The sequence below is a fragment of the Chironomus tepperi genome, unplaced genomic scaffold, assembly GCF_022539635.2.
Source record: "Chironomus tepperi strain 1889 unplaced genomic scaffold, CSIRO-AGI_Ctep_v1 contig_172, whole genome shotgun sequence".
Taxonomy (NCBI): domain Eukaryota; kingdom Metazoa; phylum Arthropoda; class Insecta; order Diptera; family Chironomidae; genus Chironomus; species Chironomus tepperi.
Window position 1 is genome coordinate 20676 of NW_027226294.1, and position 23075 is coordinate 43750.

General features: G+C 32.6%; 1 protein-coding gene across 4 annotated transcripts in view; it reads right to left on the minus strand.

Moving 5' to 3' along the window:
• Positions 1 to 486: 486 nt before the first annotated feature.
• The window catches only part of LOC139088975 (uncharacterized), a 64267-nt gene continuing 41678 nt past the window's right edge, over positions 487 to 23075 (minus strand). For 3 of the 4 annotated variants that reach the window (XM_070638351.1, XM_070638350.1, XM_070638352.1), the window contains 11 exons: positions 22025 to 22126; positions 21251 to 21400; positions 14438 to 14545; positions 14110 to 14153; positions 13911 to 13961; positions 10299 to 10358; positions 8962 to 9053; positions 8693 to 8885; positions 1350 to 1485; positions 1070 to 1234; positions 487 to 951 (listed from right to left, as the gene is read on the minus strand). In XM_070638351.1, the coding sequence (XP_070494452.1) occupies positions 834 to 951; positions 1070 to 1234; positions 1350 to 1485; positions 8693 to 8885; positions 8962 to 9053; positions 10299 to 10358; positions 13911 to 13961; positions 14110 to 14153; positions 14438 to 14545; positions 21251 to 21400; positions 22025 to 22126 (1219 nt within the window). In that variant the 3' untranslated portion in view covers positions 487 to 833. The remainder of the gene's footprint in view (positions 952 to 1069; positions 1235 to 1349; positions 1486 to 8692; positions 8886 to 8961; positions 9054 to 10298; positions 10359 to 13910; positions 13962 to 14109; positions 14154 to 14437; positions 14546 to 21250; positions 21401 to 22024; positions 22127 to 23075) is intronic. The other variant, XM_070638353.1, reaches the window with a different exon arrangement.

Genomic DNA, 23075 nt, shown 5'->3' on the forward strand with positions numbered 1-23075 from the left:
ACAGACTCGGTGCACTGATGTCTGCAATAGATTTTGAACAAATGCTGCTTGAGAGCTTGCTTTGAATGCTCTTAACATTTTAGTCTGGATCAGTGGTGAACAACCTGTGTGCCGCGACACTACTATTCTTGGAAATACTCTGAACCGTATTCCATGTGCGGTTTCGGTTCAGACTTACCACCAAGATGTGCCACATAAAATAAAAGGTTGGGAACCACTGGTCTAACACTTTATAAACAGAGTTGGCAATTGACAAAGCAAAAGTCATTCTATCTTCTACCTTACTAATAATCTTCTATCGGCAGTGGACGGCAAGTCACATCAGTCAATGTCAGGTACCATCAGTCAAACGCCGATGACATCAGTCAATGGCCGGTGACATCAGTCAATGGCCGGTGACATCAGTCAATGGCCGGTGACATCAATTAATGACCGGTGACATCACTCACTTTGACATCAATCAAAGTCCAGTGACATCTTCCGAGAGTTAGTCGACAGTCGTTCACTGCCTTATGTAGAAGACAAAAAGATGCCAGAAGACAGCCAATTGCCAACTCTGAAACGAAGCATCAACTTAAGCCCTGTTCATATATTGCCACATAAATGCACAAGTCAAACAAGATCTTTATCCAGAAAATCTCAACTATCACAAATATCAAATAACAATCTGAGCTAAAATTAAGTTCCATTGGCTTACCCTACAATCTCATTCTAATTATAATAAAAAATCAATAATATCAAACAAAACTTTAAAAGGAAAATTTCACTTAAATTTTTAAATAAAAAGGAGTCTCTCTAGAATAAATGCGCTTCCTGCTGTGCGACGGACACTTTTACAGCACGTGCAAATTCTCGCAGCTTTTTGATTTTGAATCTCGTGCCCAAACACGCCCCAGGAGTCCTTTTACTTTTAAACTCGCTGATGTTCTTGATCCACGATATTTTCTAGGGCTATGAATGTCAATTGATGTCGTCAGCATCAAATAAATGTCATCAAATTTTTATGGAAATAAAGTAAGAATGAAGATATGAAATATTGAAGCATGGATATACAAGTATATGTTGTTACCTATTTTGTATGCTACTTGGTGGAGTATTTGCGGCATCATTGGCAGGTCCCAGTGGTGTACTTGGATTTGTATTTGTATTTCCTGACAAACAAGTTGTGGTAACACCCAATGGTGAGCATGCACGACGTTTTGATTTTCTCGATGAACGTTTGCGGAACAAATCTCTGCATAACGGTAGTTTGATGAACAGGATGTGAATTTACCGAAGTGAGAAAAGGAAATTAAAAATGTAAATTAGTCTTTATGTACAGCATGCTTACTACCTTAGCAACTACATACCTTGACTTTTCAGGATTTTCCAATTTTAGTCGTATTTGCGTCAGCAATCCAACAAGTAATTCGTCCACATTATGATTTATTCCCACTGACGTTTCAATAAACTTGCAGTCATATGCTGTTGCCATAGCCTTACCCTCTGATGTGAAATGAGATAAAAATATTGATAAATAAATAAAAATTATATTGAAATAAAATATTTATTGTAAACCAATACATTTCATGTTGAATGGTTCTTTTGGTCAAGTGATAATCATAAAGCCTTTTATTGTCTCAATTCATTCATCATTATATGCCGTAAAATTTATCCCCTCATTATGATTATAGCATTAATTATTTATTCCACTGAATTAAAAAAAATGTTTATTTAAAATTTTCCATTTTTCTATTATTTTATATACTGTCTGCTTTATATCCAGCAATATGTACTTTATCAGAAATTAATTGCGTTACTTTAATTAATTTTTCTCTCTCTGAATGAATAAACATCTAGTATAGGAAGAAATTTTCTTGTTTTTGTGGATTAATTAAAGCACTGTTCAGGGTTGGCAGAACTTGTCCACTTCTAGTTGCTACCTTCCATCCATCCCTTCGCAGGTTGCCACATCCCCAGATAGCCCTTCCGCAGGTTGCCACCTTCTTTGCAATGGCCCTTTCCGTAGGTTGCCACCTTCTTGATAGCCACTTCCGCAGGTTGCCACCTTCCTACAATAGAACCTTTCCATAGGTTGTGACCTTCCATTGATGGGCTCTTCCACCGACTAACATCATCCGCTGAAGGCCCTTTTCACAGGTTGCTGCCATAAATCGATGGCCCCTTCCACACGTTCCTCCCTTCCATCGATGATTTATTCCGCCGATGGCCCATTCCATCGTTCCACCGATGGCCTCTTCCACAGATTGCCACCAAACAACGATGGCCCTTTAGCAGGTTGTCACCTCTTGCAGATGACTGTGTTCCGCAGGTTGTCGCTTCCTTCATCGATGGACCCTTCGGAGCTTTCGCCGATATCGACAATTTTAAAAATCAAGATAGCTTTTTTACTGAATCCTCTAGTGATTCGGTCGGCATTATCCGATTATTTCTACATGCATGCATGCCAACTCTGTCACAGTTAAAGCAAGTTCCTTATTTACTTTCAATCACGGACGTCACCTTTTATTTAAATTGATTACGTTTTCCTCCCCACTTAATAAAGTCATTTACTAATTTGTATTTTAATTGGATGAATTGAAAAATAAAGAAGAACGAGGAAAGCAGGGATGTGGGTAGTGTTATTTAAATTCAAGCTAGCTGCTCAATAATAAGGTTCGACTTGAAAAACGTGAATGCTTACAAAGCTAGCATTGAAAATTAGAATTAGGAAATTTTCAATGTAATCATAACAAGATATATGAACTTTAGAGCTGATTACAGCCTTAACCCAGATCGCAACACCTCTGAGAATAACATAATAGGCATTAGCTTTAATCATATTACATGGTTCATTTAAAAAAATTTTACTCGTAAAAATAATTAGCACAGCATCAAGCAAATGAGATTAGTTAATTCTTATGCCTTACTCGGTTCCTTTTCAATTCTTCTTTAAACCAAAATTTTTGTCCCCAAGATACAAAGAATGGAAGTAATTAATATGAGAAATTGAGTAAACTTAAAGAATGTGAATCTTTAACACAAATCGGCTTTGTTCAAGCAACCAAAATCGGTTATAGCCTGTGACATAAAATCCCTTAACAATTTATAACAATTTTTTTACATTCCATGTGAATTCAGATGAAGTAAGCATGATTAAAATGATGATAAATCTTCTTTTCATGTGCTCCCATGAACATCATGAAAAAAAATGGGAATAAGATAAACAGGCTGTGGGGCAGTGGTGGGCAACCTTTTATTTTTCGCGGCACACTAGGATTAGGTAAGCCCAGACAGAAACCATACACGGCATACGGTTCATGGTAATCCAAGTGAGTGAAAAGAGAGTGCAGTGGCACAAAGGTTGTCCACCACTGGACTAGGATCAGATAAGAAGAAGAGAAATAAAACTTTAAACATTTCATGAGGAAAAAAAGGCGAGAGATAAATCCATAGCGATAAAAATTGTACTCAGCACATTTCTCAAACTCAAATTCCATAGAAAACGCATATAGCTGCTAAAAAATCCTTAATACTCTTCGACACATTTACTCATACGTTAAAGTCTAAAAAGGAAAATTGGGGAATATTTGAAGCTTATGATTTCACTTTATATCCTACGCATCTAAATTCACACACGACATATGTGTCATGCTTTACTCAAGAGGTGCTTTATTGGAATATAACGTGCAGCATTTTTGACACATTTTTCTTCATGTGAAAAAACTCTTAAACATCAATTTCTCAATGGAGTTCTGTTTGAGTAAATAAGAAGACAAGTAAGACAGTCATCGCTTGCCTTAAGTGTATCTTAAGATGGTCAAGGTTCCGCTAAACCTCTTACATCAAGCCGCCTCCATTTGACATCCATTTTGCTGTAAAATTTAGGTGACATCCATTTGATGACATAAAAGAGGTTTAGCGGAGCCTTAATCACTTATGTCACTCGGGAAGTCACTGACAATTTTATCAAATTTTCGTTTAAAGCCAGGCCATAAATTTCTTTAAAAAGCTCTCGAGAAGAAGCTCAATAATCTATTGCATGCGAGCAATAAAAGCGTAGATATAAGTCCAAATTTACGAGCTGTCGTGACCATAGTCATGCAGTCAAACATAGCAATATAACACGACATCTCACAATAAAACTGCGCATTTTTTTTCCTTCAAGTGTTTATAAAAAAAAATACAGCAAATAATAAGAAGATTTTTATTCATATTGCATCCATGTATCTATCTATCTATTTATCTGACTGACTGTGATGTGAGCATCAACATTGAATTGATTGAAAAGGTCGTATAAGTGTGCTTCTTTCATCCATCGTTAAATGGGATGAAAGCTGGCAATTTTTAAACTATATATAGACATATATATATGCTTGTTTAAGGCGATGCTCAGGAATGAGTAAGGAAAGTCTAAAGTTGAAGCTCATTGAACAAATTAAATTTTCCATTCAATTTTCATTCAAGAAGAGTTCCACATATGTGGTTTTACATTCAGCACATTACAGACACAAAAAAAAGTTGTTGAAATGGAAAGGAACCAAAAAACACAAAACATTCTGGTTGCGCCAAGATATGAAATAATCAATCCTTATTATGCAGCACATTTGAGTCATCAAAATAATGTTAATGAAAAGTGATTACAAGTGCATGTGATAGAAAATTAAGTACAGGATCGCGTGTGGAAATAAGTTTCCATTTTCATTGCTATCTAGTTTGCGGGGTTGTTGCAAACTTCCGCAGATTTAATACTGTAAATGAGTATTAAGTTTCATTGCGGCTGTAGTATCGTATTCGTAGCTCATCTGTTTAGCAAATAAATGAAGTTGTTTGCCTTATTGTGCAATTTTACTGATTCAATCCGGAGATGAAAACTTGGAATGGAGCAAGTTTGCAATTAAATGCTCTATTAACTTCCATATCTAATGCATGATTCTAGGAAATTATATAATATAAATCATGAGTTGCTGTAATTATGAATTTCCAAGAATCAAGGCAATTAAGTATCATTGAATGGATCACCTTTCTATTCACTTGTCGAACTTTCAACCTTCTTTTATGGATTTAAACAGAAAATCCTCATTACATAGATATATGATCACACTTAAGGTCAAACAAACCTTCAGTACCGTACCTTCTACATGCCATAATCATTAAAACTTTTTCCAATGAAATCCCCGAGTTCAGATCAGAATCAAGATCAATCCAAACGTAAAACTTGTGTATGTATTTATTTAGGTTAAAGATTATGTCAAGCTTATAATTGTCAAGAAGTCTTTTGCAGAAAAAGGATTTGTCACTGAATCTTGCTTTGCAAATATCTAAAGCTCACCCCCAATAGCCATTCGCATTTATGGATACCCTTAATAAAAGAAGGTAGACCACATTAAAACAAGGTAGAAAAGTTATTGCAAGGTATTTAACAATGAAAAATTCTTCCCATGCTCACATTAACAATTTAAGCAGTTAGCAGTAGCCAATGCATAAAATAAATTACTTGGTAGATATCAATCAATATAGCTTTACCTTTTTTTATTTACCATTTTATAGACTTACTCTTTCCGCCCAACGATTTTTATTGTTTTGAATGAGAGTGTTAAGGAAATGATGTTACAATAATAAATAAATTCATGACTCCCTTGACAATATATCACGTTATGGCTTTCTCTCTTTCTTTTTCCTTTCCTTTCTACGTTTTACTTGTTTACTCAATGACTTTATGGTGCACGCTATTTTTACTCGCATTAAGGATGATATAAAAATCCTTCCCATTAAATAAAAGATTTTAATGATATTTGATCATGAAAAATTTACATGAATTTACATCCATTAATATAAAAAAAAATGTGGAAATTTTAAGAACGAATCTTTCATAAATCAATTTTTAAAGATAAAGAACGCGATACGATAGAATATACATAAAGCTTACAGAGTTGATTTCAAAGATATGTCTAGTCTTTGGGGAACAAATCGCATTTAGACTGCATTTAAGGTCGGTCATTTATTACGTTCGTAACATAAGAGTATATACTCAATGAGCACCTAACAGTACCAATTAGCACGTTCACTAGATGCCGTAAGATGTTCATTGACTGAACATGGTTGTCTTTGCAACTAAATATTCAACCGGACATTTTAAACCTGGAACAAATTATTAATGGCAGCCACTTGGATGTTATGTAGACACTATCTGCTTGTCATATAGCCATCATCTGGCTATAATATTGCCATAATCTGGCTACCATGTTGCCATCATCTGGTTAACATGTTGCCATCATCTGGTTAACATGTTGCCATCATCTGGCTACCATGTTGCCATCATCTGGCTACCATGTTGCCATCATCTGGCTATCATGTTGCCATCATCTGGGTACCATGTTGCCATAATCTGGCTACCATGTTGTCATAATCTGCCTGCCATGTATCTCAACCTATCTTTGTCTAACAACAACTCTGTCAAAATAAGCTCTTCCGATCGCGAGATTTCTTTCTAAAAGCATACATAATATTTTGATAATGTGAAATCATTCAATATACTTTGCATCAAATAGAATTATCTTCCATCCATAAAAGCTTTAAACAAAATAAAAATCTAAAGTAATCAATTTCTAAAATGACAGCTCCTTATAATATTCAATAGAGCGTAAAATTCAATTTTCTATTTGAAAGAAAGCTTGAAAAAAATTATCAAATATTTATCCATAGCAGCGATTCTTATTCTTTTAATGGCATACTTTGTTGTCGCTCATAGGAAAATCCCACAAAAATTTCCATCGTACTTTAAAATTGTATTTGTTTATAAATGTTCTTAGAAAGTACTGTTTGCCTGTTTATATTGCCTCTTTGCTCACTTTGATACTTGCTTGTATATACGGCAATAAAAAGCTACGAGATGAGATTATATTGTGTGTATACAAACAACCTGCCTTTTTTTTCAAACATCAAGACTTATCTCGCTTTTTCTTTGCTTATCCTTTTTTGCAGTTCACCCAATCATCATTCAGTCAACTACTGTTCTTGCTTACTTTTTATGATGGTTAGTTGACAAGATACAGTTTCTAGTTTGGTAACTGGTTTGGTGCCTAAAGCGCATTTTACTGACTTAAATGATGGAGGTTCCGCTACAGAGCTTTTAAAGCTCTGCGTCCATGTGGATACCAAATATGTCCATATGGAGCACTTGAAATTGACACAATTTTTTACTTCATTTAACTTCATTTTATCACAAAATTCAATCAACATAAGTGAACTTTTTAAAATGTCAATCATATACTCAATGACCAGCATATGTGCTGGCCAATATATCACCACATTAACCATCAGGTTGAAAAAACTATTCAAAGTGTCAAGCATCAGCAAGTGAGCTTTAGAAAAAAAAAAGTTCATCTACAGTAAACATTAAGGAAGCAAAACGTGGAAAAGTTAGTTATATCCACATGCATTGTGAGGAATAAAAAATGAAGTGAGCAAGAACAAAAAAAAAGTTTCCATTAGCATGTGGCTCATGCTTTATAGCACTAACAAAAAGGAAAATACAAGATACAAATGTGTGTATACGCTGGAGAATTGTCGCCTTATTTATATTTCAGCATGAAGTCAAGTGTAATGAAGTGAATCTTTGTTTGTGGATAAGTTTTAGAGCAAGTAGTAAATTTTATGTAATGGAAATACAATATTTGCTTAAACATAAACAAATGTGGTTTGATGACTTGATTTAGACATAATTATTATGATTTTATAGATTATATGACCTCAATAAAGTTTGATGAATCTTATCCTTTTATCCCAGGCGTGGAAACTACTAAAATATTGGTATTATCCTTTGTAATCCTCGTTTATCTCTTTTTATTATTATCCCATATTATCATATTCCGTTATCCCATTATCCTCATTAATCCCACACTATCCTCATTGTTTCTTATTATTCAACTTTTCCTACATATCCCAAGTTATCCCACTTATCACATTTTATCCACATTTATCCTATACCATCCCCATTGTCTCACTTTTACCACATATCCCAAACTATTCGATTATTTCCATATTATCCCACGTTTACATGAAATATCCCAATTTTCCAGGTTATCCTAGATTATCCCAGACATATTGATAGTATCCACACCTTGCTTCTATCTCAGAAGTTTATTTGCTGATTCAAAAAGATCAAAATTCAAATATTGACTCACAGAAAGCAAATATCATGTCTAAATATGTAGCTTAGGATATTCATCTCAAAATTAACAATATCAAATTGCGGAACTGGAAACATACAAATATGCTCTAAGTAATGATTTCATTATCTAAACAGCATGATTTCACCACAAAATTCTAATGAAATTAATTCCTTGATATCAAGCTGTAACCACAAATCTGATTACTGTTTCTATTCTACTCATGTTTCTTAACCCGAGAGCTTGTAATTCCTCAAAAAAGAATAAGAATGGAAATTAAGGCAGAAAAACTTTCAATTTAAATTATCAGGGTTGTTCCTGGAATTGAAATTTGGATTGCCTTAATTTCATCCAATTCCCACAGTCCATCAACAAGATCTCAAAGTTTGCCATCACCACTGGCAATTACTTTTCTGTAAATTAAGGATAGTAACTGGACCGATATTAAATATCATTTGTCATGGACACTTTCATCCCAAAAGCATTCAACATGTTGCTTGGAGCTATAAATCACGATAAATTTAAGTAGCATTTGTTCTTACCTTCTGAAGAGATGACACGACTTCTTGCTAAATCGGCCTTATTTCCAACAAGTATCACAGCTTTTTGTGCAATATTTTCAGACGTCCATAAAGTTTGTAGTACACGTTCGGCAACATTAAATGAAGCTCTGTCTGCAGATGAATAAATCACAAGATATCCATGTGGATCGTATGATGATAAGCAGTTTTCAGGCTAAATAGACATTAGAGACGATAGAAATTAATATTATTGATATAGCACTATAAATTAAATAGAATAATGCACGTACTGTCATATCTGCAAATGCATGATCAATAAAGATCAATTCTGATTCATCACCACCTAAGAGGACGTTGATAGATTTCTCGCCAGAATCATCGTCTATAAAAATAAAATACAATATAAAAGTTATGTGATGAAATGAAATTAAATCTGATGCAGCACATTATTGCTGCATGTAAAGCTTATGATGTAAACTTCATTTGAATTGCAATCATTGCTTTTTGAGGATTTTTAATTGACACCTTATTGATACAGACGTATTTATGGAAATGAATGATGATGCTACAAGCAATATAGAGACACCAATGCACATACACATCAAAGCGTTAAAGAAGGATTATAATAAATTGATATGACAGGGCTCCCCGATGCTTGATAAAAGCCTGTTATATTGTCTCACTGACAATTGCACTAATGGATTTTTTACTATAATTTATAGATCGTATTCCATCCACCAAAAACCTCTCATTTGGTATGGAAAACAATGGCATTTAAATTTGATTCGACAGGATAGACGGAACAGGATGTTTCGTAATTTTAATGCCCATGCTGTCAACACTTTACGTCGTGGTTTATGCTACAGATTAATGATCATTCTAGAAAATAGTCATTTATGTAATTTCCATAAACCAATTGATAGTCATATGTAATTGACAGCAAATAATTGCTTGGTTTATATTACCCTATAACAAAAATAAATGAATTTCCATCACAGCATGCCCCTTAGCAATCAATTTTGCATCATTAGATGATGAGATCTACTAGAATGTATGGAAATATTTTTTTTGCTGCTGTTTCGGAAATTTGCATAATTACTGGAGCTTAATCATGCTAAGCAAATCGAGTACAATTTTTTATTTCCATAATTTCAACAACTTCCCCTACCCCAACAGCATGTTGTTGACTAAAAAAAAATAACATAACGAATGGAATTTGGTCAAAGTTTTAATTAACAGAGATATAAATTATTTGGTATATACTAAAATATTACAACAAAATGTATACATTAGTTAGTTCTTTTTTGTTCTCATATCGACTGAGCAGTAGTTCTGTTATGTATCTACTTAATATGAAATTAAATTAACATTCATTAGAGGAAATCTAGAGCATGCTGAAAATAGTTATTCAGTTCTTTTATTTTTATGTTCAAGGATTAATATCGAGGCTTTAGACATAGTTTGGAGAGAGATGTAAAAGAAAAGAAATAATTAACAAAAAGATAATAACAAATAAGTTTTTGTTTGTAGACTAGATTAAGACAATAGAATATGTATGGAAAAGTTTTATGTACAAAGGTTTTATTTTTTACAAATTCTATCAATGGAATTTTGTTGTTCAACATACCCACGCGGTCAATAACAATTTGTACATCATTCTTGTTGCTATCATCATCATCATCCTTTTCTAAAAATAAGTCGAATATGATACAACATGTTGAATGTAAATGGAAATATATAAAAAAGTATACAAGATAAGAAACTGAAGTCAAAATAATGAGAAAATTAATTGGAGATTCTGTTTTTAGACCCAATTTTTGTTCTATTTAATTACACATCCAAAAAAGTCAGTAACTCCTGTAAGATACTACACACCTCCGCATTCGATCCAACTTGTGTCATAGATTACATGTTCATAGTATCAATCAGTTTAATGACATCGAAAATTTTTGTTCCTTCGCAGTTCTATTACATCGTTAAATTAATTGCCATCATTAAGTGTTTACTCAGAACTTAAAGTTAGTTCCTTCATAGTAACGAAACAGATGTCTATTGCCTACGGCACGCACTATTAACATTTAAAATGTTTATATCTATAGAAAATGATATTTAAAGTGTTGCAGAAAATGATTGATGGTAAATTGAACCATTCCAAATGATTCATTGACTTACTAATTACACTTTGCTAATTGAATTTTAAATTGAATATATTTTCAAAGAATAATGCCGTGACATCGTGTAAACCCATTTCATATTGACAAAATTCTCATCAGTAATTACGATAATGGCATTTTGTGGAAGTTGAATCCACATCAAAACAAGTGGGTGGCTAATATCCGATTTATTGTTTAGCAACTAAGCCTGTAGAGTAGTGATTTTCAAACTATAATCCGCGACACATTAATGTGTCACCAAAATCGGATGTCGTGTTGCAAAAAGTAACCCGATCGGCACATGCCTAACTTTTTTGAATGCAACACGATAAATCTCATATCCAGTGCAAATTTTGGTATCATACCCGATTGGCGAATATGAAATTTTGCCACTTTGGCGACAAGCGGTAGTATACTTTGACCCAAATGGCAAACATTAGGCAAATGTGGTTGTTTTCGCCAAATTGGCTGATTCCATATATGCCAATCGGGTATGACACCAAAATTTGCACTAGATATGTGGTTTATCGTGTCGTATTCTTCAAAAAAGTTAGGATATAATCCAGCTTTGGCTAATTTGCCTACACACAGATCATTACTCATGGTTCCACATTGCTTAAACATAACCGACAGGAACGATATTTCATTATTGAATACTAAAAATTCCTGGATTAGATGTGTAGAAAAGGACGAACTAAAGTCCTTAACATTCCAAACTAGCAGAGCATCTCGAATGTTGTTCAAAGGATAGAGTCGACTTTAGACGTTCTATCTATGCAACAATGGGGTCACGTGCGCCTCAGCCTAGGTAGTAAGGCACTTATCTTAAGGCAAATGTATCAAATTATGTATTTTTAATCAGCAACTTGTCAATCGTTCAATAATTCTGCAACCTAAAACTTTTGCGATTTAGAGATGCCTCAAAACAATTATCGTGAATTTTCGCACAACGTAATATAACCGAAGGATGAGCTAACAAGGGGAAAGAATCGTCATTAAAAAAGCTCAAATTTCCCTATTTAAATGATAATTTTTTTCCATGAAGGTAAGACAAAAAAGTTCCTCTTGAGACTTATTCTGTTACAAATTAAAATATAAAAAGGTAACTGGAACGTTGTCTCATGTCATGTAGTATTGCAAGCATTTCATCATCCATCCACCCAAAAATGAAATTAGATGATAAAACTTTTTAATTAATTCTACTTTTATATATTGTTGTGTTGTGATGGATGTATGAAAAATACACATAACTTTATCCTATCTATCTGCAAATGTTATCTCCATCACGAAAAAACAATGGACAGATGTAGAAGAAAAAATCTCAAAAATTTATGTTTAGCACAAAACGTGACAGTCATCAATTAGATGAATCCTACATATGTGTGTCTATGTATGGACATTCTATAAAATTTTATTCTAATTTAAATACATAGTCCCGGCATGTGCTTCAAACAAAAATGTGTGAATATTAGATGAGGATATAAACAAAGTTAAATAAATTGCATCATGTACCTGACACTAGTTAATTTGCATTTTTCATGTCATTCGTAAATAAAATAAAGCTTTCCTTTTTGTTTGTAAATGTATCATCAAGTGAAATTAAATTCCAGAGTACACATGAGCATCCATTACAAACAAAAAAATTCAATTTCGCTTTATTTGATGCTTGTCATCATCATCAAATGGAAAATTTTCATTAGAAATTGATTGAATTTTTTCCTTTTTTTTGTGTTGCTGCATTATCAAATTCATTTCCGCTCATTTAATAATATGTCACGAAAATGTAATGAAATGGAATGATTTCAAATATTTCGAGGTATCATTTGCAGAGTGGAATAAATGAACTTTGTAAATCCTCAATATAAAGCATGTACAACTAAGGTTATTGAATTTCTCACGAGCAGACACAAGACTTAAAGTCAATCTAAAATTAAATGCAGCCATTCAATAACAATTTATTAAGAAAAAATACATTGTTGTGTTGCCTAGAATCGAGTATCTGACTGATTTACTCTGCTAAGCAACCAATAAACCGAAATAATTTAAGTATCTACCTAAGGATCGTTATATTCTGTATAAATTGATGACTTGAGTTAAAAATATCGAAATGTCTTACAAAATATTTTTGATTGAGCAATTATTAAACAATAAGGAGAATTATAGGAACAATAAGAAGCTTATCAGTGATCATTTACTAAGTATTATATGATCTAAGGCTGCAATCTGAAGTTTAATAAGGAAGTAAGAAAAGTGAGTAATGATTTTGTGTGCATTTAGAAGGGTTTGGTCAAGAAACCTGGATTTCCTGGATTTCCTTCTAATTTTGGGCTGTACCTTATAGTTCGTTCAAGATGGAGGCCAGCGTTTTTTGACTAAAGAGCAGCATTTTTAGATGAACCCCAGGGTTTAGGGGAACGGGTGACACAACCAAGTGAAACAAATGAGGAATGCTTCGTCACGATTTGAACAAAGCTTCATTGAATCCATCCTGAGCGACACAAATGAGTCGTTTGATCGACACTAATAAGTCGCTCGGTTGGCACTAGTTAGTCGCTCGGTCGACACTAATGAGCCGTTTGGTTGACACTAATGGTCTTTCTCATTTGTTTCGCTCAAAATCCACTGAATTCAGCCAGCCATAAAGCCATATTTAGACGTCAAGAGGATTTGGATAAGTAAGAGATCAGCTACAATTATAAAGGTTTTGGAAATCTCAAAACAACCTAAATAAATGCATAAAAAATTCAATATCTCTTAATGATAAGCTTTCTTGCTATTTCTTCTATCTTGGAATCGGGATCGTGATTCCTCGGGTAAAATTCCGAGATCCTTAAAAACATCAGAAATCGTGATCGAGATTTCGAGAAAGCATACTAAATGGAACTTTATTCTAGTAAATTTAATAAAATGTCATCCGAATAAATTTCATTTTACAACAAAATTCAATTTAACACAATTTTCAACTCAACCGAAACGTGTTCCATTGCATTTATTTTTGAGGTTCAATTGCATTTATTTCCATATAAAAACCGAAATAAAATTGTTTTAAGCTTACAAACAATTATGTTTTTGCTATAGCAACTCACCTATTGATGTGTCATATGCGTGTAAATATTCACTAGTCATGAATTGTGATACTGTAATTGTAGACAAAGGACAAAGGGAGAATAAAAGTTAGTATTTTTTTGGGATATACATCAACAAACAGAAAAAAGAGTTTTCTGGCATTGATGTAGAGCTATTGTTTGTGTTTGGCATTATAAAAATATATATATACATCCTTACCTATTGAGGTTTTTCCAACTTTTTCACTGCCCAACATTAAAACCCTTTTTTTATTAAAAAGGTTGTGTTTGATGTCCGGATTGAAATTGAAAAAAGTGTATAGAAAGAAAAAAAAATTCCAATTAACTTTTTCGACAGCGATTGATTGACTTTTACTAATTATTATGGTATATAAAAAAAATCCATTTTGCTCTATACTTTTTTAATATTTTTATAGCGAAAATATAAAGTATGAAACGATGAATGAAAAGTATAAAAAAAAGTACCGAAAATGTTTTTTCCACATTTTCCGTTCGATTTATTTACACACAAAATAAAAAAAGCTCACCTAAAAGGAATTTGCGATCCTTGAGCTGACGTACTACTTTCTCTACTTGAAGCTAAACTTGTTCTAGCTGAATCGCCATGATTGGCTGCTGTTGTTAAATGTTCCGTGCTTTAAAAAAAGTATAAAATGAATAGAAAACAAACATATTTAAAGTAGCAGAAATGAAAAGAAAATAATGAACATTGCAAGCTTTTATATTACAGCACAATATGAGCTTGATGTTGGAATAACATTAAGCTAAGTTAATTTATTTTTTCTATTGTTAATTTTAAACCTTTATTTAGATTAGAATAACGACAAAAAGTGATATGGAAATGCTCGTAGGCGTCATTGCGACAATGAGCTTTTTCTTCAAGGAAATTGTAGATTTATATAATAAAAAAATCTTATAGCTGTGAATTTTACTCACAATGACTTCTTTATCAATTTTCCAAGAAGGATGAAATTAAAGATAAATTTCAATTTTTGTTGGAAATCTTGCCTAAAGGTTGTCACAATTTCATGTACAGGATATATCCTTTAAATTAAACAATTCCTGGGATCATGAAAAGGATCGTTTCTAGAAAAATTGTTGACACCATGTAAGATAACATATTTAAGGTCCCTATAGGCATATATACTGTTACTAGTATAGGATTGTGCCAGACTTTCACTTTTTTAAATGCGTACGACTGTTGGAAAAATTTGAAAATCAATTGACAGTTTAGATCAATGGCGGGTAGCCTCTGTGGCACGGCACACTAGTGTGCTGTCCAAAAATCTTTAGAAATGTCTTTAGAAGAACCAGATTTTTTTGAATTTCATATTTCCGAAGCAAATTCGAAATTAACCTCAAAGTAATTTCGAACCAAATTGGAAACTAACCTCAAACTAATTTCGAAAATAATTTGAAATCAGCCTCAAAGTAATTTCGAAAAAAAAAACTCGAAATCAGCCTCAAAGTAATTTCGAAGAAAATTCGAAATTAAACTTAAAGAAATTTCGAATTATTCGAACTAAATTGACGAAAGTCTGCATTGAGCTTATAAAAAGACACACTGTGTATACATAGAAGAACAGAATCAACGTTTAAATGAATATCCTAATGAATATTCCACGCTTGAACTAAACAGAAAGTCAAGAACGATTTATATCAAAGTTCCGCAACATCCGAACGCTGCCTAAGGTTGTTTTTTCAACAAAAAAAAAAATCTTGATAATTCTCTGTCAGTCTGTCAGAATATGTACACAATCTCAAGCAACATACAACTCAAACAAAAAGCAATTCGTATAAAGCAGCAAATGAACTTAAAACAAAAGCAAACATAAAGCTCCATTTTCAGCATATAAATTCAGAACGCTATTGTATGTTCAGTTATGCTATTATATTTAATAATCCTTCAATATCATGTTTACATTAAACATCATTAATGTTCATTGAAGTGATTGTGTGGTGCTTGTGTCAAAAGCACAATATGCTTTGCTCCTTAGACAATCTCATAAATCAATAAATTTATATGAACAAGGACTCTCTCTTCTTCGCCATCTCAATAAACTACTGAACTACAGAGACAGTTCAAGACATTCTTTTTATTGACGTGGTTAAGTGAGGACAATTTACTCGGTTCACATACAATTATGAAACTTTATTAATTAAATGTATTTAATGCTATTAAGCATTATTAAATTCTCAAAATAAGAGCTTTTACTACTCAGTCTAATGAAGTTAATAGTGTGCACATGCACTATATAATAGATTGGGGTAAAGTTCTTAAAACAATTAAAAATCTTGAATATATGAAGTTCTGGAAGTTCTATGGTTGGGTTCTATATTTGGGATACTTAATCAATCGTTAATAATCAACTTAGCAATAAAATAGAATTAAAGGTAAAATAATTCCCATTGACATAAGCTGATAAATGTCAAAATTTCCCATAAAATTGGGTTTGAAGGGATTATAAAGGTGGGCAACCTGTGTGATTCGTCGCACTGGTTCTGTGGTGAGCAACCTGTGTGACGCCAAGAATGTTTGAAGATCTCATTAACCGAATTAGTCTTCGTAAGTTGTGCGAATGAAGAACATATTCAGACATGTTCTGCACTTAGTCTAACCACACCAAGTACCAATCATGACAGTCAATCCATGCCACATAGTAGGGCGGAGTCAAATGAGGCTTTGGTTAGTACAGGGTGCGTTGGTCTAAGCTGTCATCCTTAAGTCAAACGCTAAGAGACTCATGAACAGTATGCCATTTGTGATTTCAATCAAGGCTTACCACCAAGGTATTCTACGCCCACCAAAAGGTTGCATATCACTGGATTATAGCAATAAAATATTTAACAACATTGTGTAGGTGTTTGTACTCCTTTACATTTCAAAGAAACATTTTGTTTCCAACCTTTCAAAAGTTTATATAAGGATATTGAAACATCCAAGGATATCCTCTTTTATGCAAGAGACTCTCTACCAAGAGTTCTAAATTGGAATGTTGGCAAAAAAATTTATATTGCTTCATAAAAATACATTTTCGCTTCTCGTTTCTGATATAACGTCATTGGCACTGATATTATTCAATAAATGTTATTTAGATCAATTTCTATGCCGCAACAAAAATATGATACACGTGACTAAACTTGAACAACGTCCGCAATTTCTTATTTACATTACAATGAACTATGGTATTTGCTCATATAGACGTGAAGAATAAGAAATAATGAGCATAAGGATTTTTCTTTTTTCATGCAGAAAAATATGTTTGAGTTACGAGGAAAAATAAATAGATAATAAAGTTCACGAGGAGCTTCCACTTCATTTAGTTGCATGCTGCTTTTTTTTGTATTTATTTTTTCTAGCGTTAAACATGAAAAAATTCTAAAAATTTAATTTATCTTCTCTATTTACTTATGCATATGTATTCAAAACAACTTCTAGACACTTTTGATGTTCAGCTATATTTTATGCAGCATAGCATAAATTGTTCATGCTTTCAGCTGTAAAAAATTTTTCTTTACATTTGTCAGGGTTGTTGATGGGTTCAGACAACTTGTGTGTTTATTGAGATATTGAAATGTTTAGCAACATCTGTGGAAGATGTAGCATTAAAGATGCTAGTGCAGAGGTGGGCAACCTGTGTGTCACGGCACACTAGTCTGAGGTCATAGAAAATTGAAAATGTCATGAATCGTATGTCATGTGGGGTTTCGGTCGACGCATAACCAAGAATTGTCAAAGTGAATAGCCTTCGATATGCTGGACATGCTATTAGAGAACCTGGAGATGGTCGATAGAGACAGTATTGCATTTTGTATTAATAGTTAGCAGACGAAAGTCAACAATATAAACAGCTTTAGGTGCCATCTGAGAGAGCCTATGAATCACAATTGATCTGTACAACGACCAAAGTAAGTAAGCCAGTAAGTCCACCACTGTACCATAGTGTATCTTAGAACTGTATAATTTTCCGATGACGCAAATTTTTCAGCAATATAGAAGCACAATTGACAAAATTTTCAACTTGAACGTCAATCGCTTTTTATTTGAAAATTCTTCAAATTCTTTTTGAGAATATTTGACTAATCCGCCTACAAGCTTGCAAGATGCTTGTCCTGCCTTAAGGGATAATAAAATGTAGAATGAAAATTTATTGATTCATATTCAAGTTGTAAAAATTTTTCTTATTGTTAAAAACACGAAACATTTTTTTTATGATTTACTTCTTAACTTTATGCTTTTACAAGCAGGCTATAAAGCTAGTCTAATTTCGTGTCTATAATTCGGTTTAAAATTTAATCATTCAATCTCACAACTTTCTCAGCTGTTCTTCTTAAATTTGATGCTTCCTTAAATTTATTGATGTAAGAAAATCAAAAAACGGATATAGCAGAGATGGTAGGACATCCATCATGATTCATATTAATGATAACATCCCGAGCAACACAAATGAAGAAGGTTCCGTCAAGGAGCTTTTAAGACTCCGTCAGTGAGCTTTAAAGGCTCCGTTAAACATATTTTACTAATGCCAAATGGAAGCCGGCTCTGTTTGACACCCATATGGACGCCATTTGGTGGAGTCATCATATATGTCACTCGGGCTAATATCAAATGGAAGCCACTTTGGCAGCCACATGGAAATTCTGTGACACATTCTTCCAAAAGAAGGCGACTTCCATTTGATATTACCAAAAGAGGTTTAGCGGAATCTTTAAAGCTCCGTGTCAGACTCTTCTTCATTTGTGTCACTCGGGCATCTCCTTTGAAATGAAGCTATAAATAAGTATAAAGTGCGTTGACTCAACAATATAATTTATATTGAAATAACAAGACACCTTAATTCTACTCTTGAATTAATGAACAATAAATAAGATGTGAGAAGAAGACCAAAGATATAGAGATGTCAATTATTTGGGTTTTTACTATTTTTACCCATTTTATGTTAAAAAAAGTCCAAAAAGAGATTTATCGCCGAATTTCAAGAATAGCTCCGTGTCAGATTGCCAAATAACAGTCATTCAATCATTGTGTCGCTCGGGTAAATATTTTATCTCCATTTTTGTTATACCAAATGAAATATATTTAAAAAGACAATGACATAAATTTTTAAGTCATAACAGTGCAGTTGACTCAACAACTTTATAACTTTCGGTATTATGCATTGAAATAACTTATATTAAATGTAAATGTTTACACCTTAAATTCTATTGGGCAAAAATTTTCGATAATTTTTGAATTAATGATTGAATGAAAAATTTTATTTTAAGTATAAAAAAATAAAGCAAACCCAAATATATTTGGGTTTACACCCAAATAAATTTGGGGTACCCTAAATAAAAAAAATTTCAAATAAGGCAGTACAAAATACCTCAAATATTTGGGTATTTGGGTATTTGTATTGACATCTCCAAAGATATCTCCGAAAATAATGACAAACTTCTTGCTCTTCTGTTTTAACTTTTCATGACTTGGAAGCATTTTATTAAATTGATTTTTCATGCTTTTTCAGTGATAAAAGCATAAAGACAGCAAAATGAACCCTAAAAGTTTTATACAGCACAATTGTTTTTCATTTTTCATTGTAAAGTCGCGAAAAGAAGTTTGTAAGGAATTAATTACAGCCATCAGACTTGAAAAATGTTGAAAATTTACAATCATCGGTATTTATGGTTTTTTGTTAAGCCTCATTTGACACGGAGCCTTTCAATCGAAGCCACATTTTTTCTTGTTGTTCCTTAAAAAATGTATTTTGTTCGCTGTCAATGAAGACATAAATTCTGTCGGCAAGAAAAAATCGAATCCAACTCAAATGTTTGTTGTAATCTTATCAGAAGTAATCTTATGAGTGTCATAGAGATTTTTCGACACTAAGCATGCTTGTTTGTGGATTGTCCCGAGAGTCACATAATGACAAGTTTGTTTCATGACAGCTTGGTAAGGGTATAGCCTGGAGGTGGTGTTGTGTCATGCTCCTTACTTCCTTCTTCGAAAAAATCTTTAAATTGCCTTTTTTATGACAAAAATTGGAATTGTCCTTCTAAAATCAAAGCTGTCTCTATAGCTGAAAATACTAAAATCATGTAATTTGCAGCTCGGACGTGTCATGTGAACTTTGATGGATTTATATACATATTTAAAAACTTTATGTATGTCAAAATTTGAAAAGAACAATCAGATGTAAATAGCTATCAGGCAAACTACAATCTGATTTACAATATACACAGCAAATCACGGACAACTTGACAGTGAACCAAATACAAACTTTCTGATTGCAGATTACAAATTGTCAGAAATATTACAAAGCTAACCTGTCAGTCATGGCAAATAACAATGTACCTTTATATGATATAGATAGAAAACAACACACAACATGATTTAGTCTTCAATTTCCCGTAATCTGAAACTTGGGTCCGATATTTAACGTTATGTGACAGGATTTACTTTGTTATCTCCAATCAACATCACGATCACTTAAGGTTCATGAATTGACGTAAACTTATTCAATTTAATTATGCTTATAATGAAGATTGAGGAAGAAGGAAATCGAGAAGTGGGTGAAAGAACAACCATCAAGCATCAAGAATGAATGGATAAAAAGAACAAATCATTAATGATATTGAGAAACGATGTTCTTTCGTCTATCCATGATGAAGTAAATGATTAAAGAAGAAAGAATGTTGATCGTAATAAAATTGTTAATAATCTAATTTAAGTGACTATAGAAAAGCTTTCAGCTCCATTCTCGTGGTCATGACAAAGGCAAAGTATAGAAATGATAATCTTTACGTTTGAAATGGCTTCAAGTGCTATATCCTAACAAAAAATCCTCTGATACTAAGAATTGACATAAATATTTGTACGCACGAAAAAAGAAATCATTGTGCTTAATTACTCGTGTAATTCGACCTATTTTCATCCCTTTACGTTTACGGTACAGAAAAGTCGTTTAGCACAGCTTTACAGGTAACATTTTTACGCTAAGGATTTTCGTTTAAATTTGATTTAATTTATCACATCATGCTTGCTTTTAAAACAAAATATTTTCCATAAAACCTCAGTCAAAAAAATTATAAAAAATGCATGATTGAGAAAACATCAAAAGCTTTTAAAGGAAGCCTGTAATGATATTATTTTTACATTCTGTCACGTCTCACTTGTTATCAAAGTCAATATGTGAGAAAAAAATAAGATGGAGAAATATAAAGTGAAATGAAAGCAAGTTAAGAAGCTGAATGTACATGTTTTGAGAATCTTATAAAGAAGCAATGCCAATGACAAGCAAGAAAATGTTTAAAATGCAAAGGGTGAGTTGATTAAATAAAATACAATATGGATAGCCTACCTTGAATTTGAGCTGGCAACGCTATTATTTGATCTACTACGACGTGATTTCAATGAATCTCCTCGATTCACAATACCTTTGCCGGTGATTGAGAAATGCCGCAACCTATAATATTCTTCTTCAATTCCTGTGTTTGGCATCGACGCCACTCTGCATTGGATGATGAATTGGCAACAATAAAAAAAGGAGGAAATGTGAATATTTGAGTATATGAAAAAAAAGAGGAAAAAGGCAACAAAATATGATTAATGTTTATCAAGGAAAGTTTATGTTGGTCTCCTTTTTGTGTTGGGGTCATTCGCATATTACGTAGCATTAATCACAAAGTGTAAAGGGCAATGCCTTTGAGCTTGTTTAATAGATTCTACACAATCTGATTATGATTCAACTACAGATAAAGTGCACTGAAATTTTTCGATACAAAAATTTTTAACAGTGTAAGTTCTTTTTTCTCTAAATCTGTTTGCTTAAAGTCTTCGTTGAATTTCGATTAAGATTTTAATTACCATTGTGTCTCTCATTATTTAAAGACAAAAGTGTCTAGTTCCTTTTAAAATCGAAATTAAATTTTGTAAACAACGAAAATTGTTTTGCAATAATGAGTTGAAATATTAACCGAGAAACGCTATTTTTGATTCAATTCTCAGACATGTTTAAGCATAATGAGCATAAAAATGAAGCATATAACAGTAAGTTCTGTTCCGTAACATCCAAATAACCCCCGATCCATAAAAGGACTTAACCAAACATATTAAACATTTCCATTTTCTTTACCTTGAACGCTGTTGTGGTAAACATAGCTGATTCGGTCGTCCTGAGGCGCGACTTCCGGGAGTTTTAACTGACTGTGATCGAGTATGATGTGGTGAGCCATACCTATATCAATATAATAAGAAAGAAAATTTTGATATGAGATAAACTGATGTGTGACAAACAAAATAAAAAAAAGACAATATGTGTATGAGGCAGCATTCACGTGAGAAAAATTCCCATACGGTATGTTTCATAACATCCAATCACTCATATGTACTATTTGAACATGTATCTCATTTCAAAACATCATCAACCTGACTAGGTTAATTACATACAGTTATCATGCATAGAAGAAATGAAAAAGATGTTCATTTCCTTAACTCGACCCATCGACCGACTTAAAAAAATTGTATATACAACAACAACAAAAAAGAAGTGGAAATGTATGATTTCAAAGGGAAAAGAGAGAGGCAAACATTAACCTAATTCTGCCATTTAAAATGTGCGTTTTGCATAAGAGAAGACGACAAGTGGCACCTTTATACAAAGAAAGGCTTTTGAAGAATTTTTGCTCTTCTTGCTTGAATTTTCATATGTACGACATGTAGACATGAATGTTTATGAACGTATGATACGTGTAAAATAGTAAAGAAATAATAATAATGTGAAAGGATTAAAATTTATGAATGAACGGAAGGAATGAAAGAATAAAAGGAAAAGAGCATAAAATGAAGGATATTGCATGCAATATTTTACTATGAAAATAAGAATGTGGAAACGAGGAATTTAGGATAGGAAATTCCACAAGAAATAATTTATTCATTTACTATAACTTATTCACTTTCTCAATATGAGGTAAATTCAAATGAGATTTATATATTTTATAGGGTTTAGGGTTCAATATCATAATCAGCTTATAGTTCATCTTGTTATTGGAGCATCAGAACGATTTATTCGAATTGAATTATATGTTTGATTTGTCAGGAAGTGATATAAATTTGTATATATATCTAATTCAAAACAACCTTCGTTGTAAAACATTTCAGCACTTCCGTTTTCTGAATAAATATTT